Genomic DNA, 18,074 nt, shown 5'->3' on the forward strand with positions numbered 1-18,074 from the left:
AGTCCTCCCTCCCTTCTTCTTTTCCCCCCCATCTCATTCCATGTCTCCTTATTTCTCTCTTTAGTGACGATGGCAGATTTACTCTTTTTGCAAAAAACGGATGATTGCTCGTCTCAATTTACAATTTAAAATTTATTCTTTTGAGCCGGATTCTGTTTTTGTGTCGGTTTTAACCCTGCTCCCCATTTCTCCTAGCGGCTCTCCCTCCAGCGCTCTGAAAGCTGTTTAGACAGACTGCGTTGGATTCGGTTGGAAGCAGCGACACAGCTGGCTGTCTGAAAAGCAGCATCTTCCTGCCTCACGCTGCAGAGTTTCTGTCTCCAGGCAGTCATCTCAGCCTGCGAGAGGCTGCTATTAACTGCTGCTCTCTTTGTCTCCGCTCGTCCCCATATTCCCGACTGCTCTCCCACACCCTGCTCATCTTCTTTCTACGTTTCATCAGCTGCTATGTAGCACAGGAGCTGCTGCTGATATGGTTGCATTAACACAGTGGGCATTCCCCGGTGATTGTTATTCATCTTATTAATTTCCATGATATCCACATTTAATTATATAAATTCTGTCGGTGTTTGATCGAATAGATGCCAGTGGAATAAATTAGAATAATGATGGCCAATAAGGACATTTACTGGATTAAGTAATAGAGCAAAAGTAAATAGAAATTGATCATGTTTTTCCTAATGAGCTTTGAACAAAAGGATGCTGATGCAACAGCTGCTTACCTCTGTATAGATCTACAGTGTGCATTTATAGCATTTCACGTATCATAATATACTTCACTCAGTCAGCTGTGGGGGCCTTTTTAGGTTGTGTGTGTATTTTCAACAGCGTGGATCCAGACAGCTTTTCTTCTTCCGTATTCGTGGAACATATGGCGCGAGCAACCTCTAGTTACCATAGCAACACTGTGTTTGCAGTTGCATGAAAAATGCTATCCACAAGGACATAAACAGAGCTCTGAAATGAGCCCGGATTACTTTGTTATTGCCTTTTTGCTTTATTTGCATACATCTGGAAAGTAGAAGCTTTTGAGATTTTTTTTTTAATTTATAAACATTAACTAGGCGGCTAAATTTCTTTTTTATCAATGAATTAACTGAGTGGCTTTATTTTGTACAGTAAACCTAGATCGGTGGTCTGTAAGCTTATTTGCTCTTTGCATATTACTCCCTGAAAGTGGGTCCTTGTCCTTGAAGCTGTCTGTGTCACTGCCTGCCTGACCACCTGAATGTACAAAGCAGTTACTAGTGACTGATCCAGATGGATTTGTAGGCATACCCGTCTTATCCTGCTGGGACACACTAGGCCCTCACAGAGATTACAGCTCTGTCTCACATCTAGACCATGTGCTGTCTCATCTGGCATCACAGCACCTTTGGAGAGTTAAGATAAAAAAACAAGTATTAATTACGCCCACCTAATATTTGATATGCTGTTGGTGTATTAACATTCATGTTTTAGATGCATGCGATACTGTTACAGCAGTATCTGCTGTTGCTGTAATGTAATGCTACATTACTGCTAGCTTGCTTGGTTTCTATTATTGACCACATTGAAGGCTTAAGTGGTGTCCCATGTGCCCTTCTCATTCATGGTACACATTTATTTGAGCCATTGAAAGCTTTGGAATTTGCCTGGGGGGTAAATCTCTGTGTGTCTTTGCTTGAAGAAAAGCAAAATTTGTTGAATTCAGGCAGGAATGGACAGTATGAATAGAAAAAGATTAAAGGGTGCTGTAACATATATTACATGCCAGTTGAAATGGTGTTATTGCAGTACAGTATAATATACAATCCAAGAGAATGAGGTTTAACTGGCTGGTGTGTTTTAGACCTGTGCAGTGTGGTTATAGCAAAGATTTTCAGGAAAAAAGGAGGAAGGGGTAGAGGGATGGAGGAGTGAGAGAGCGAGAGAGAGCGAGAGAGAATATAGTGTACTGCTGGAGGTGGGCTTCTGCAGGCGGTCGCATTTAGATTGGGAGACAGCATTTCCTACTGAACAGGAGTGGAGACAAACTGATATGGCTACAGATGACAAAGAAGAGCAGCATGAAAGGACTGTAGATTAGAGACAAAGAGATCTGGATACTAGACGACAGAGAGAAGGAGACAAGGCAGAGGGAAGGCTGCATCCAGGATCCTATCTGTGGGCTCCTACCTGTGTGTCAGGCAGTAGCTCTGGTGCGGAGAGGTGCAGCCCACCAGCAACCATGGCAGTGAGTGCGTGGCAGGCTCTGTCTCCACTGCAGTGGGCTCGATGGGGCTGGGACACTCTGCTGGGTGGGGCAGGAGACGGGAACAGCCCAGACGCTGATCCGGCTCTGGGGCTCCTTCGCCGTCTCTCCTGGGGCTCACGTCATGACAGCATGATCAGGGCTGCCGGGGAACCGGTCAGACAGAGGTGAGACAGGATGGGGGACCGGAATCATATACCGTCAGATAATCCATTGATCAGCATAGCATTAAGCTGGGTAGCCAGGCTATGTTTCCAGCTTCGCTGCCACTTGTGTACTTGAGTGTGTTTTGCTGAGAATGATCAGATGTACAGACTTTATTTGCACGCAGAAAGCTTTAATTTCTCATTGTTTTAATTCAGGTGTTTCCGTATTTCCTGTGTATTTCCTGTATTTTATATCTGTCATATCTCATCAAGGCTCTTGAGGCTTTCTGGTATTTTTGAGTCTTACTGTGTGCTGTGTAAGGTAATGCTTTGTCTCAGGCGTGTCATTATCTGTCACCTCACTGCAGATTCAGCATTCTCATTGGAGCACCTAGAAATGAAAACATAAACTCATCATAGCCTGGAGCTTTTTAAATTTTTTAAACCATCACACATGACAGGAAATACTCTTACTGCCATTCCCACATGATGTACTGCAAGCGTGTAATAAACTGTGTAGCCTCTGATTAAAAATACCTCCAACATACCGTGACATAAAGAATAACATTAGAGCTGCACGACTGGAAAATAATTCTGTCCTTCGTGATGATATTATCTTTCACCTTTTTCTTGAGATGGATGGATATTTATGTTAATGAGCCTGATATGGGTCGTTATAGTCCAGTGGGTATCGGCCTGCTTCACAGCACCTTTCACTTAATGTTTCCTCATCTTTTATTGTAGGAGCTCAGACTCTGATGGCGCTTTTGAGACCCCTGAATCTACAACTCCAGTGAAGGCTGTTTCTCCAGCTGAGCCTCAGATAAAGCAAACAACATCTGACGAGAAAGGTACAGCAGGACAATTATTTCATGACCTTTGCTTAGTTTTATACCGATTTAAGCTGTTTCACTATTGAAAAAGTGTTGTTACTGGATGGATTGTTACACCACCTAGTGGAATGAAGTTGTAATTTAAATCTGCCTTTTTTTTTTTTTTGCCGTGTCAGCCTACAGCGCTCAGAGCTACATCTCTGGGGACACTTTATTCTCTTTTATGTGTTTTTTTCATGCCTTTTTGTCCAGTTGGGACATTCGTTGAATTATTTATAACACATCCATCTCTAGAGTTTAAAGTGTCACACAAAGAGCAGTTAAATTCTACCATAATCTACAGTACTGTGCAAAACTTCACCCCTCATTTCTTTATATTTTTCAGAAAAGCAGGAAATAGGTGCAGTAGTTTATTAAAATATGTGCAAATACAGATGGGAATAAATAACGTTTTTACAATTCTACTGAGCTTAGTCAATATTTGGTATGACCATCTTTATTTTTCAACACAGCCTGAACTCTCTTAGCAAAGCTTTTGTGCTGAAAAATGAAGCTGTTGCCATTCAGATGCTTACCAGATGGTACTGTATGGTGGATCAAAATCTGACCATATTTTTCTGTATTCATAAATCCCATCAATTTTGACAAGATTATCAAGAAAAGGCTAAAACGCCTCCCCATAAAATGATAGGGTCTTCACTGTACTTTATTCTTTGGCAATCACCTTGCAAAAATATGATTTCATGCCTGTCTAACTGTATCTTTGGTATTTTTCACTGATTCGGAAAAAAAAAACAAGCAAGAAAAAAAAGCATGTTTTGTTCGACTGAATGGTTGGATTAGTTAGACTCTAGAAATCTTTGTCTTATGTTCCACATCTTTCAATCTCCTTTTGCAGTAGAAGACACCTCAATCACTGATCCTACATCTGACTTCACTGCAGCCGAACTACCATGCCATTCTGCGTCAAATACTTTTGATGAAAACAAGCCCATCGCTGCCAGTGGTACATATAACATTGACTTTTTTGCTGCAGAATCAACGACTCACACTCTAACCCGTTCTCTGAGCCTCCAGGGAGGAGAACTAGATAGTTCTGCTCTGTTGGACGGATCACCTTCAGGAGGTTTCCGTCCACACTCCGAGTCTTTCAGTGTAGGCACTGAGAGTGCCCCAGGGACACTCCGCAGGCCCAAGAAAGGTCGTCCTGGGTCTGTAAAGAAAAAGCCTCTTCTCAGACAGAACTCTAACCCAGAGAGCCCAAGGCCAGACTCATCCAGCAGCACCCCAGAAATTAAGAAGCGGGCGAAACCTCGAACAGCCAGCCCTCTCCAGGCTCAGGAGGAAACTGAAGGAGGCTCTGCAACACCGAGTCCTGGAGGAACGCAGCGAAAAGCCAGAAAGACCCGTGTTGAGACTCCTCCTCCCCTGCCAGAGGAGACGACCAATCATACCACCCAAGAGGAGAGCCTTATTGTTGCTGCCTTACCTTTATGCCAGGAGGAGATACCCCTCCCTGAAAGTCAAGCAGACAAAGAAGAAACCCCCATCCCTCCCAGTGGCTCCTACAAATGGGATCCAGACAACTTTGAGAACATCAACCCCTTTAAAACCGGAGGTAGTAAAATTGCCAATTCCCCTGTTTTGGGTCGTAAGGAGCCTGTGTGTGCCCCCATTTCCACCCCTCTAGAGAGTCCCCCCGTCCCATCTGAGGAACCACATCACCCCAGTCCACCCGCTCCTATTAGAGAGCCAGTCACGAATCCTGAGGAGCAGCCCATTATACCCAAGCGTCAGTCACTAAGACTGGAGTTTGACTACTCCGAGGAGAGTGGTGAGGCATCACATCAGGCCTCTCCTCCACCTAAGAAGCTAGGCAAGAAGCCAGGTGCCAAGATGCCTCTGAGGAAACCAAAGCTGGGGCTGAAAAAGGCGCCTCCAGCACAGACAGAGCAGCTGGACAACATTCCTCCGGCAACTCACAACAGCAACGAGGATGAAATCCCGGCAACTAAAGCATCTTACACCTTTGAACTCGACAAGTATGAAGATCCAAACTTGAATCCATTTACTTCAAGGAAAAGTATCACCAACTCCCCCAAACTTTCCAGGCCGCCTTATAACTTTGATGACTCCATAGACCCTTTCAAAAGCTCCAACAAGTTGACCAATTCCCCTCCTAAGACTTCTGCCTCATTTGAACTGTCATCCAATGACAATGATAATGAAAATGACAATGACAACCTCGGGGAATTAGAGGACCAGAACCAGAACAAACCTGCCAAGAAGAAGAAAACTCCCATCAAATCGTAAGTTCACTCTGTATTACCAGAGGATTGTCTATTCACAGAAAAGTCTGCATCAGTCTGTGAGGATTTTAGGTTAGTCTGTGTTTGTATGTGGTTCTCTAGCCAGTTTTGCCAGTGTCCTCTGTCTGTCTGTCTGTCTGTCTGTCTGTCTGTCTGTCACCTGTGTCTGTGTATTCTCATATGTCACAGGAAGTCCAGGGGTGTGTCTTCTCTATGTTGTTTTTTGTAAGTACAGGGACAACACAGCCATCCACCCTTTTGCCCTCTAATTCAATCTGGCCCTCTTTGAACCAGCATGTTGCCCTGTTGTCCCTATTAACAGAAACATCAAAATCATTTGTGCTCGCTATTAAATCACTGAAACTCATTAGAAACATACCCATTTTAACTGGAGTATCCAGTTTAAATCACCCATAATCCCTCCAATAGAAGATCCCGTTAGTAAATTAATGCTATATTTCTATTGACTTATGGATGGATAGTGGTGAAAAACTCTTTTGTTTTTTTTGCTTTCCTTTTTTACACTGAAGTATCTGCAATAATTTTGCTCATCTGTATCCAGTTGTAAGCGTTTAACAAAGGAGGTGCTGGTGCCCCCTCTGGTGTTCATTGTTTGCTATTGAGGAAAGAACGAACGCTACAGTGTATCAGCGTGTGCCAGGATCACATACAGTTTGAAACAGGCTGGACCAGAAGCTACCTTTCTTTTAATGCAGTGAACTACAACTTAGTGATAATATTTAATGAAGGACCCAGATATCATAAAAAACATGTACAATGTCAACAGTATGTTTTATTGCATGTGAATTACAGCAAATTTGGCTCAGGCCACATATCTGATACTACTGCTATTTAATATATTTTTACAGGGATACATAACCCTTTTATTAATTCAGGCATGCATTACACATTAAACACTGAGCATAAAAACAACAGGGTCTATGCAGTCCTGTGAAAAACTAAGTACATCATTACTGCTTTGATAGGAATTAAGGGGGTAAGTAGTAGCCAGGTGCTGCTAATGCACCTGATTAACCGATCATGAGCAAGTGAGAGCACTGAAGCAGCACTGTAAAGAAAGGTTGGTCAAAATTCCTCCACAACAATGTGAGAGACTGATAAAGTCTGAGAAAAAAGAAAACTGCATAGAGCCGTGTGAAAACTTGTTGTTGCACGTGACTGTATGTATTTACAGTGTAAGTAAGTGTAAAATTGGATAATTCCTTCTAAAGGTTATTGCAAAGTTCTAATAATTAAGCTACAGTATTGTTTACCTCATCATCATGATCACTAAACCTGGAAAACCAAGCTGCTCATAACATAATATTAATTTTCCATTACTCTTCACTGTCCAGTTACTAACTATAGATTCAGCCCTCTTCAGAAGCATTTACTGTTCTATCCATTTCAGCCACACACAGTAAGCAGCACTGTTGCACATGTGGAAATGAACTATGCAAATTAATGTTTTTTGCAATGATGATTTTATGCAAAATCCAGTCTTTCCAACTAGCTCATATTTTAGCATCTACGACTACACAAATGCTATATAAATGTGCAGCAAATGCAGAATTAAATACAGATAATGATTGACTCTAGAGTTTGACGGTGGATCTTTTTATATCCCCTCAGTAATACTTTCAGAGTGAAGAGGTCGCCAAAGAAATCACCCTTATCTGACCCATCACAGGTATGTATCTGATATGCAATCTCGCTTGGCTCTCCCGCTTTATCTATGTGCATTTCTCCCTCTTTCATGTGTCATCACTCTCTGCCGCCTTTTTTTGTGTCGCAGGATCTTATACCCGCAGATGAACCTTCCTCCCTTCACCAGCAGGATGACCATGCCACAGATGAGGAGAAACTAGCCTCCTCCACCAGTCATAAGTGGGCAGCCCTGCACGACATGGATGGAGATTTAAACTCTGACCAGCAAGACTTTCCCCAACCGTGCGACCTTACATCCTTTGTTAATGAGAACAGTCTTCCTAAGGAGACTCCAGGTGAGGCATAACTGTCTAACTCTCTGTAACTCTCGGTAATTCAGAGCTTATGTCTGGATAAATCCTTACATACTGTATATGAATCAGAAACTCTACCTTTTATTCATACTGCTGTGTTATTGATTTTTCTTGTGGCAGCGATATAAGTCTGCTGGCCCAATTCTGTACTACCCTCTGACCTTACGCAAGAGCCAACGCTTCCCAGAGGCTATCTGGTTCACCCCATCTGGGTCAGAGATGGGAAAACAAACAGCCCTGCTTCGTCCTCTGAACTCGTCAAACCAGAGCTCAGCACACCACTGATGCGTCTCTTCATTTTGTTTACTGTATCTAATGCTTTGTTTTGCCTTTCCCTCTCAGTACAAGACTATGAAATTGAGTACATGGAGAAGATTGGCTCCTCTTCCCCAGTGAGTATTTAATATTACAGACAGATTGTATTTGAGCTTGTCTTATGGTCACTACTTTTAGTATTTATAGCATTTATTTTACATTGTTTGTGTGCTATATGATATTTTAGCCTTTAAAAGTAGATAGTCTTCGTTCTTGTTTTTAACCTTGTGTGTCTTTTAGCCTCCGTCTGCAAAGAAGCCATCTTTGTACTTGAAGTTGGACTCAGTATCTGACAACTTAACCAAAAATACATGTGCGCATGGATCTGAACCCAGCTCCCCCTGCACAGGGTAAAATAGTTTACTTGCTACGCTTGCAACTTTGTTTCTTTGCTGTACTACGTAATGGTTTTGTTAACGTATACTACGTGAGTTTTACACTGCATTTTTAAGTCCCTTTCTTATTCTCGTGTGTGCTAAGTGTACACCACAAATAATGTATAATGCATTCGTTTCAGCTCCTTCAGCAATGTTTTCATTAATGCTGTCGTCCATCATCTGCGATGCATTACATGCCGTGCCTTTCCCCGCCTCATCTCCTGTTGGGTTTTTCTCATTCTATGCAGGAGTTTTGAAGAGATGGAGGCCCAGATTACAGCAGGTATGAAGACACCGGTGCTCAGCTCCCGGCCTGGCCCCGAGGGCTCTGCTGCAGACAAGGGCAGGAAGAGAGAAAGCGAGGTGCTCAGTCGAACACAGAGCACCGAGATGGAGGAGCAGGTAAGTCAAGTGCCTTTGTGGACATTTAATTACAGTTAATTTGTTGTGCATAAATGTAATTTACACTCATGTCTAGTCATTACCATTTAAGGGGAAACTGTCATGTTTTTTGATTTCGGAGCATTTGCACCATGCTGTTGTTTAGTCACAAGGGGGAGACAGTGCCACGCTGTAAATGCTTTGTCATAGGCTGTGACTCAGCCCTCCAAAGTGAACACCATCAGTCACAGGGATTCTTATTAAATCCTTGTCACTGATAATGAAAAGCCAGTCAGTCACACTAGGTTCCCAGCTCAGATTCAGCAAACCACCTCCCAATGCTGCCACTCAAAAAAAAAATCTCAGCGCTTGCTTTGCCATGCTGTCCCCCTGCCCCCTCCTCCCTCCCCTTCTGCCTATACCTCCTGGTGCCCTTGAAGCCCCCTAGCCAGGGCCCCGTGGAGGCACTTGCGCCAGCCCTGGCCATGCCCCTGTTAGACAGGCTGTCTGAGTGTGACGACCCCCTGCAGTACCTGGAGCCTGACCTGGCTGAGACCAACCCCACAGCATTCGCCCAAAAACTGCAGGTGTGTTGAGAAACCACACAAGACCCTACTTGATAAATTTGCCGACCCATATTTGGGCCTTGATATTTGTCTCTGTGTGTGTTTTTGTACAAAACCTTATTCCCCGTTGTGTCACTGTGTTACATCCTGCCTTTTCATTTTCCCATTTTTTCCTCCTCCTCCTCTATAAGTTGCAGTTTTTTTTTTAGCTTGCTGGGTAAAATAGATTACTGGTGCATAAAATGTAGATGGCAGATCAACTCAAATTTCATGTGTTTCCCTCTTACTCTGTCATTCTTGGGCTGCAACCTCTCCTCCCTTACCACTGAAATTCGGCCCTCCCAATGTGTGCGGCCAAGGAGGAGCTGGTGCTTGCTGCCCTGAGGATAGAGGCTCTGCAGGTAGCCAAAAACATCTCTCAGTGCCCCTCCCTCTCCACTGTAACCCCCCAGGTACTGCGCTGAGTCAGCCTGCACCTGCTGTATGCAAGCGTGTGTGTGGGTGAACAAGTGTGTTTGCAAGAGCAAAAGATGCATCTTGAATGAGGGATTAGCGAAACGCAGGTGTGTGTGAAATGCACATGTGCGTTTCTGTGTGTGCGTGTGTGTGTGTGTGTGTGTGTGTGTGCATGAGTGTGTCTCAGCCTGCCTCTCCCTCCCCTTAAACACACCATTTTGAGTGTGACTGTGAATCCATGGCCTTATCAACATGGTGGCTGTACAGCTGCATCCACAGTCCCGCCACCTTCCGCGTCCCCACATTGGACTCTAACATGGCTTGATGCGTCCCAGCTCCCACCCTGACTACCAGCGAGCTCCATTAAGCCTTAGGAACCAAGTGCTGTGTCTTAGTCCCTTGCCTTTGTGATGCATGTTGGGCAACATGCATGTTGCCTGTTTCATGAGAAACTTACGTCAGCATGAATGTGACTGGGAATGTCTCACATTAGACTCGGCAGCTGAGGAGTTACATATTACGGTGCAGATCTGTTGACGTTTCATGATCACCTCCCCAAATCCCAGGTCACATTCTTGTTTTGTGATTTGGTCCATCTATTTGACTAACAGTACTAACAAAACAGCGTTAGGCAGGGTAAGTAGTACCTGGGAATTTGCTGGTCCAAATTCTGAGGCAGGTGCTGAACTTAAACTCTTGCAAGAGTTGGAGCAGGGCACGCACTTCCCACCTACGTCTTTCCTTCCATGTCTCATTCTGTTGTCCCACGCATTTTACAGTCTCGTCTCAAGAAACCCAGTACTCGCCGGTGGAATATCAACGGTTCACCCTTACTCAAAGTAAGCGCAACATAGTTCCCCCTGTGATGTGTTCACGTCCACCCATAGCGCAGTCCAAGTACTTCATCATAAACACATAGTTTTTAATGGCTCAGTATGTCAGCAGACCAGATTAATGTCCTGAATATAAGCTTTAAAGGTGATTAAAGGTGTTCACATCTGCACTGGTTAAGAATTATAGCTTACTTTTTTGTAAAACCAAGATAAGGGCGATAAACGCTATTATTCATAGAGTTTGAAGGTAATTGCACTCCAATTATAGCTGAAATTCAGCACTTTAGCCTCCTAGTAATGGACTGTGAAGCCAAAACTGTCATCCAAATTCTTGCAGACTCCACTAGATCGTCTAGTCTAATAGATCCATAAGTTACAGAGAGTCCATTAATTTGCTGCCTACCAAAAGCTCTTTGTGAGCTGTTATGTGCAGTTACAGCTATGTAGTATGTCTGTTGTAGCCTTTGTGCATCTAATAATCAGTCCTCTCTGTCTTTGGGGGATGTGGCTTCGACTTGTGTTTTTGGGTCTTTTTTGTTAGCATTAAATCTACAATTAAGGCATTTCGTGTAAAGAGAGGTTAGATTTCAGTGTGCTCACCTTGTCTGTGTCTGAAATTGCATACTAATGTGTTATTTATTATGCTGAAATCATGTGTGTGTTTTTTAGCCAGTCCAAAACATCTCTGCATTACCTGTGTAGTACCTGACGTGCAGACTGTTTCTGGAGGATTATTAGAGTGTGCCGGCAGAAAACACATCTCACAACATAACAGACATTGCTCAGTGATGAGTAAGGCAGCAGAAATTAAACAATCCAGTTTATTTTCCTTTTTCTATTTTTTAGTCATTACTTTGTGCATCTCAGCTGAGGTTGGGTTACCATGGTAACTCATCTCCAACTTGAAACCTGGCTCTCACTTCAGTAGTTAAACAACAGTGAACATTTTGAGTGTTTAGTTGATGGTATTTGGCATGGTATTTCAGGTGCATCGTTGAGGCTTTATAGACGTGAGTCTTTCCTCGCAAAACAAATACAAAGCAGGTTATCGTTAAAAATCTGAATCCTGCATGTTTTGTCCCATGCAGTACAGTCAGTGCTGTTAATGAAAAGTCTGTGACATTTGCCTGAAGTACTACTAAACGAAAAAAGCTCTTTATTTAACATGTGATTCAGGATGATTTACTAAAAGGGGCTTTTTGTTAGCGGATTCTTGCTGCAGCTTTACCAAAGAACCACAGGTTTGATTTGTTTCCTTAAAGTCTCTGAACCTGAACCTTTCTGTATTGGAAGATAAAAACCTAATCAGTATCTGACTGATGTTTGTTGTTATATGTACTTGACCGTTTCTGTTCAGAGAAGTAATGCAATTAGCTGTACAGCCGGACCAAACACTTAACTCTTTCCAAAGTAGCGGTAGACCTGTCCTTGTGTCCTGTGACCCCCCATCATCAAATCCTCCTTTAATCCCTATCTACCAAGGATAGCTAAATCCTTTTCAGAGTTTTCAGGGACCCAAACGTGGTACTAGAAGAACTGTATTTTAATATGATAAAGTGAGGAGGCTTTTATTTATTTTGTCATAGGTTGCAACGGACACTTGGAGATGCATTTGGGTTTGTAGTGTCTATACTTTAGATCCAAAGTCTGACTCTTTCTAATGATTAACCCTGAAGATTTTCTGATTCACCTTAGCCCTCATCACATTACAGTCTCTGTAGCTGTAAAAAAATGAGTTAAATCCTGTGATTCTAGGAACAACGGGTAAGACCTGTTAACTATGCTCTAACATGCTTTAACATTAGACTAACATATCTATCCCTTGCTGCCCAATCTGCCCCCCCCTAACCTCCCTCTCCTGTATACTATCAGCTGCTGCCCACCTTCCCCTCTGTCTTGCTTGGACCCAATCACATTCAAGCTATTTCAATGAGCAGTTGACCAGGACTGCTCGGCTGGGGCCAGCATCAGCCAATAACACGGCTAATACTGTGGCAATGAAGACTGTTTCATCCAATCATGTAGCAGCTGACCAAGTCTTCAAGAACATCCCTGGCTTGCCTCATTTTGTATTGTTTTTGCTGTGTGGCACATTTTGATATAGTTTGAGGCTGCCTAGCAGTTTGGTTCAGTCCAGAATGTGCGAGTGACCCTGAGGGCGAGGGTGTCCTGCGGTTGCCACAGCCTCGTTGGTAACAGGTTATGTTTGCGTTCCTTTCTCTCCTCTCCTTTGCTTTCCGGAAGCAGCACAGAGACGTGTCATCTTCTCTAGAGAGTGGCGTGTCCAAGAACTCGCTCTACTCCAGGACCACGGCCAGCTACATCGAAGGGGAGAGTCCCCACTTGCCCAGAGAACTGGACCACTCTTTGGGAATTGCACGAGAGGAGGTGCCCTGAAAATATTTCTTGTTCCTCCGTAAGTCATTGTTTGTTCCTTTAAGTCTGCATCTCACATTTAATGAAATTATTTTGTCTCCATCCTCAGATTGTGACAAAGGAGAAAGAAGTGCTGGAGTGGCAGAGGAAGTATGAAGCCAGTCGACAGGAAGTGGTGGAGATGAGGTAAGAAGAGACACCTTGGGTTGTTATCGCTTTCATACACCAGGATCCCACACGCAGACACTGAAGCATGAATCTAACACCTAGCTGTGTTTCGGACTCCGCCCATTATCAACCGCCGAACCTCTCAAGCGGTTTATCTCGCTTAAGGTGTCAGACAAGGCCATGATTAACGGGAGACTGGATAGCCATTTAAAAAAAATCAACACCTCGTCCTGTTGGCAAGGAGTAGAGATAAATAGATGGAGATCATGTGGTGTAAATGTAGAGGTTTTGCTGTTAAAAAGTTATATGTGAGAAAATATCCTAGGTTATGCTCAACTGAGCTCGTAACTAACAGTAGCTACACTTGTTTCATGATGATCAGTCTAGGTTAAATTCATAGCTTCCAATTGGGGTTTTGGGAAAGATGCACAGTAAAGAAACTTTACTGTGTGTCAGCAGGTGGCGGGTGTCAGCTGTCTGCTGCTCAGTTAGTGTGGATAAGTCGGAGCTTACTTCATTTGAATGATTAGACTTTGGATAAGGAGAGGCTAAGAGGCTAAGGGGAAGGCATGGCTAATCTATCCTCTTACCTCTGGAAACTTGCTTTTAAAAAGACGAAGCTTTGTACTGGGTCCTGTTGCTTTTCTACTAGTTGTGTCGAGACACTTCGAACAACAGAAATTCAATTTGATTTTGAAAAGTTGTGCAGTAAATTTTGGAGCTAATTCAAAGCAAATTCTCCATTTCCTCTAAATACGGCGCGTTTACTGTAAACCTGGACGGCGATAAGTAGCTTACAGGTGTTTGCTGGAAGGGTTCGAGCAACAGGCGGGTGGTGCAGGGCTGCACATGTCAGAGGGAGAGATGGGAATTTTTGGAAAAAATAGACTTCTTGGTATTCGATGTGAGGAGTCTTCTTTTTTGACTTTTTATGTGACATATACTGAAGATTTGCAACTTCTCATCCGTAGGAGAATTGTAGCTGAGTATGAGAAGACGATTGCCCAGATGATAGGTGAGTTCACGTAACCATAAGCACGCAAATTTCATTTTAAAGCTGCTATTTTTGTTTCCCGTACTCTTCCACTTTATTTTACTCTTGTTCATTTGCAAACTGATCTGCTATAAGGTCCTTGTGAGGCCTTATCCAGTGCTACTGATCACAGATATTTGAATCTTATTTGAATTTTTTTTTCTATCCTTTGCAAAATTTCGCTTTTCTCTGTGTTTGCTTTCATATTTGAATGACGTGAACTGAATCCTCATGTCAGTGGAGGGGACAGCACTCTCCTTTGCCCGCTCTTGTTCAGCTTCTCTGGACTCATTAAATTTCACCGCAGGCTCACACTCCTGCATTATTCCTGCTCTCACCCACATCTTCCTTTCCACCTTTGAACGTCCCCGAAGATTTGATTTTTTTTCTTTCACTGCGACCGGCTTTTTCTTTTTCCTACTCTCATTAAAGCACTGTCGCACACAGGAACAGTCTGCCTCTGCTAATGTCTAACACTCGGCTCTGTCACGTGTCTTGCCCTCCCAGCTTGACTTAACACAGTCCCTTCTTTTCTGTTCTGCTCCCATCTTTGCCCCCCTTACTATTTGATAACCCTGACAGGCATGCCAGGTGAGTAACGAGGAATTGTCTTTCATTTGTTTGTGTCAGCTCGCATCTCTCCATCCGTCCATCAGAGAGGGGAGCAGCTGTGCTCAATTTCTTCATCTCATTCAGAGCCATTCATTCATTTGTTTGGTTTTTGGCTTTCACCTTGTAGGCTGAGACTAGTTTTTAAAAGAGAGACAGGACTGAATCTAATGAGTTTTAAAAAATGACTTTGTTGTTGTTATTGTTCATGTAAAGTACAATATTATACATATTCAGTCAGATGTAATACACACTGTAAATCTGTACATGAACACGTGCACTTCACCCATGACTGGCGATGGCTGTGAAGTCATTCATGCAGATTTGGTGAGTTAACCGAGTTGCTCATCGATGGGAAATGAAAGGGATATTTGTAGGCTGAAATAGTGTAGGCACATTGATATGTAACACTGAAAGGTCTTGAGGCCACTCTGATGTTTCTCCTCTGTTTTTCTTTTCTCATTGTTCAGCTTTTTGTGTTTTGCATGCTACACTGGTTTATCAGAAATCCTCATATAGTGTAGTAAAACATCTTGTTGAATCATACTACCACAAATACATTTCGATATATTGTGAAAAATGTCAGAGAAGTCTTTTGTGTGTGTGTGTGTTTGTGGTGATTGGGGTCTTTTAACAGTATTTTTACCCATAACAGCAGTTTCTTCACCTAGTAGACTCTTTATCTGCATCCTCTCTATGTGTGTCCATCAGAGGATGACCAGAAAGAGAAATCTCTTTCCCATCACACCATCCAGCAGCTCATCATGGAGAAGGACCAGGCACTGGCCGACCTTAACTCTGTGGAGAAGTCTCTTGCCGATCTCTTCCGTCGTTATGAGAAGATGAAAGATGTGCTGGAGGGCTTTCGCAAAGTAACACAATTTATTCCCAGGTTTTTATCAATATGAACATCTCGGTTGGTCATCTCAGATTTTTTTTTACTTGCCCCCTTGTGTCACCCACATACAGAATGAAGAGGTATTGAAGAAATGCGCTCAGGAGTATCTTTCAAGGGTTCGCAAGGAGGAACAGCGATATCAAGCCCTGAAAATTCATGCAGAGGAGAAACTAGACCGGTGAGTCTGTACATATTCTTATTATGTCACATTTTCTGCAATAACTGTGTTATTTTCCCCACCACACTATCTAAACTGTAACAAATGCAGTAAATAGTCCAGTAATGCAGTGTCTTATGTGAATGCAAGTAAATGCTAACTGTAAGCTGCTAATTTTTTCACTATGTACATTTCAGTTTTTCTTACTTCCTGAGCATAAAAGCTCATGAACAATATACATTTTTGACTTCAAATACTTTGGTTTTAATGCTTATTTCAGTTCTTTGTAGTCATATTTTCTTTTATTTTTTTTTCTCTATATGTGATGTGATTTCTAGTGTTTGTGGGACTGAGAACAGTGTTGAAGTTTAGCTAGCAGTGAGTCTCCATAACATTGGTACTTTCCTGTACCAAAAACTGTTCTTTAAGTGTACAGCATAACTTATTGTCTGAGCTGAAATATGTTTGTATATGAGTCAGTGTAATTGGAAACAAGTCTAGCTAACTAGCTAGCAATGAGTCTAGCTAACATTGCTAGCTGAAGCTAAACCAGTATTTACAGTGGCTCGTATCGAAACATATTTCTATAGATTACATATGATCCATATTAACTCTTTGTTAACTTTTATTTGCTTTTTAGATTTTATAGGCTTTTGTGAGTTGCGAAGAGGTGATTTCTTGTATCATTTGTATGCCTCCAGGGCCAACACAGAGATAGCTCAGGTGCGGGCCAAGGCCAAGCAGGAGCAAGCTGCCTCTCAGGCCAGTCTGAGGAAGGAGCAGATGAAGGTGGACTCTCTGGAACGCACTTTAGAGCAGAAGGTCAGTTTTAGGATATAAGAAGATATTAAATTAAAATTTTCTAAAGTCATCCAAGTGTATAATCTTTTGTTGCTAACTGTTTTACAGAATAAAGAGATCGAGGAGTTAACAAAGATCTGTGATGAACTAATTGCTAAGATGGGGAAGAGTTAGCAGGCCACATCACAATGAAGCCAAGCAGAAAATGAAGAGAAGCACTCCTTCTCAAATTGATGGACCTCTAAGACCAAAGTGGTCTTGGGGTTGTATTTCCTACTGACCATGTGTATACATCATCCACAGGATTGGCTTCCTCCTAATTACTCTGTATATTTTTGATGTTTCAGTGTATCGTACTGTATCAGGGGGTCTGCTTTCAAGTTTTATCATATCACTAATGAGTATGCCTGTGTGCGCGAGTGCGTGTATGATAATGAGAAAGTGCAAGCATTGTTTATGGGTTAAATTATCTATTATGATGTTGCCATGACAGCCACTGAGGGAGAAGACTGTTTACCCACTCCTGTTATTGTCTCCTCTTAATAAAGAGAAAGATAGACTTTGAAGATGAGAACCAGATTGTTAGAGTTATCCATAAAATGGTGATGCACCACTAAGAGAATACAAGCGATCACTATAGATTCTTGCATGTGAGAGATAAAGAAGAACTTGTAATGTTAATGTTTGTATATACTGTAGGAAACAACAAGACTTGTGCATTTTTGATAGTTATTCTGTTGTCTTCAGCCACTCCCCTCACATAACATTGTAGATATTTGTCATACTTGTCATAGCTTTTTTGATGAAATTGTGGAACTTTATTTTTGGGATTTTATTTTGATAAAAAGCAAACTAATTGTGACTGTGTTCAGTTGTGACCAGAAGTAATTTAATTTTGGATGAACCTGTCCTAGTCCTGCAATGGTTGTTTGTCACACTGAGGAATAACTTCTCTGCACAGCTACTGTACAGCATCTGCTTACAAAGTGCAATAAAAGATGGCAATACAGCATGCTGAGTTTAATTTGGTTCTTTTTTCTCATTCCCCATTTTTACATCTTTTATATTCCTCTATGTGATATCCACCCATCTTAATAGTACCATGTTGTACCCCTTCTTTCCCTTTAGAGATTTTGGCCCATATTGACATGACAACATCACACAGTTGCCTCAGATTTGGTGGCTGCACATCCATGATGTGCTTCCAATAACACCACATCCCAAAGGTGCCCTACTGATTTAGATCTAGTGACTGGAGGCCATTTAGGGACAAATGGCACATTATCATGTTGGGAACAGGAGAAGAAGTTTACACTGTGCTCATAAACATGGTCATAAACATGATCTACATGGTAAGCGTGAAGTAGTCAGGCTTGAGTGTTTAGTAAGGTGGTAGGTAAGCAGACACAGCAGAGATTTTGGATTCCCAGTGAGCTCTGTTATATATGAAACATAAACCAAACCTCCCCCAAATTAACTAAAAAAACAAAAAGCACATGGAATAGGACTAGCCCCCAATCATAATGTCATGCATACAGTGTCCTGCAATTAACACTATTAGA

At 42.4% G+C, this 18,074-nt stretch overlaps 1 protein-coding gene across 7 annotated transcripts in view; it reads left to right on the top strand.

Annotated features, from left to right (window-relative positions):
* tacc2 (transforming, acidic coiled-coil containing protein 2) overlaps positions 1-17,524 on the top strand; it is a 47,496-nt gene extending 29,972 nt beyond the window's left edge. Inside the window, exons 5-23 of one of the 7 annotated variants that reach the window (XM_005737029.1) lie at positions 3,124-3,230; positions 4,111-5,521; positions 7,154-7,211; positions 7,317-7,524; positions 7,885-7,934; positions 8,098-8,207; positions 8,483-8,636; positions 9,056-9,202; positions 9,541-9,633; positions 10,417-10,476; positions 12,057-12,086; positions 12,718-12,858; positions 12,956-13,032; positions 13,986-14,029; positions 14,630-14,638; positions 15,368-15,528; positions 15,626-15,732; positions 16,413-16,533; positions 16,621-17,524. In XM_005737029.1, the coding sequence (XP_005737086.1) occupies positions 3,124-3,230; positions 4,111-5,521; positions 7,154-7,211; positions 7,317-7,524; positions 7,885-7,934; positions 8,098-8,207; positions 8,483-8,636; positions 9,056-9,202; positions 9,541-9,633; positions 10,417-10,476; positions 12,057-12,086; positions 12,718-12,858; positions 12,956-13,032; positions 13,986-14,029; positions 14,630-14,638; positions 15,368-15,528; positions 15,626-15,732; positions 16,413-16,533; positions 16,621-16,686 (3,154 nt within the window). In that variant the 3' untranslated portion in view covers positions 16,687-17,524. The remainder of the gene's footprint in view (positions 1-3,123; positions 3,231-4,110; positions 5,522-7,153; positions 7,212-7,316; positions 7,525-7,884; positions 7,935-8,097; positions 8,208-8,482; positions 8,637-9,055; positions 9,203-9,540; positions 9,634-10,416; positions 10,477-12,056; positions 12,087-12,717; positions 12,859-12,955; positions 13,033-13,985; positions 14,030-14,629; positions 14,639-15,367; positions 15,529-15,625; positions 15,733-16,412; positions 16,534-16,620) is intronic. The other 6 variants (XM_005737030.1, XM_005737031.1, XM_005737032.1 and 3 more) reach the window with 6 other exon arrangements.
* Positions 17,525-18,074: the final 550 nt, after the last annotated feature.

The sequence above is a fragment of the Pundamilia nyererei genome, unplaced genomic scaffold (assembly GCF_000239375.1).
Source record: "Pundamilia nyererei isolate P.nyererei 1_Seehausen unplaced genomic scaffold, PunNye1.0 scaffold00073, whole genome shotgun sequence".
Lineage (NCBI taxonomy): Eukaryota > Metazoa > Chordata > Actinopteri > Cichliformes > Cichlidae > Pundamilia > Pundamilia nyererei.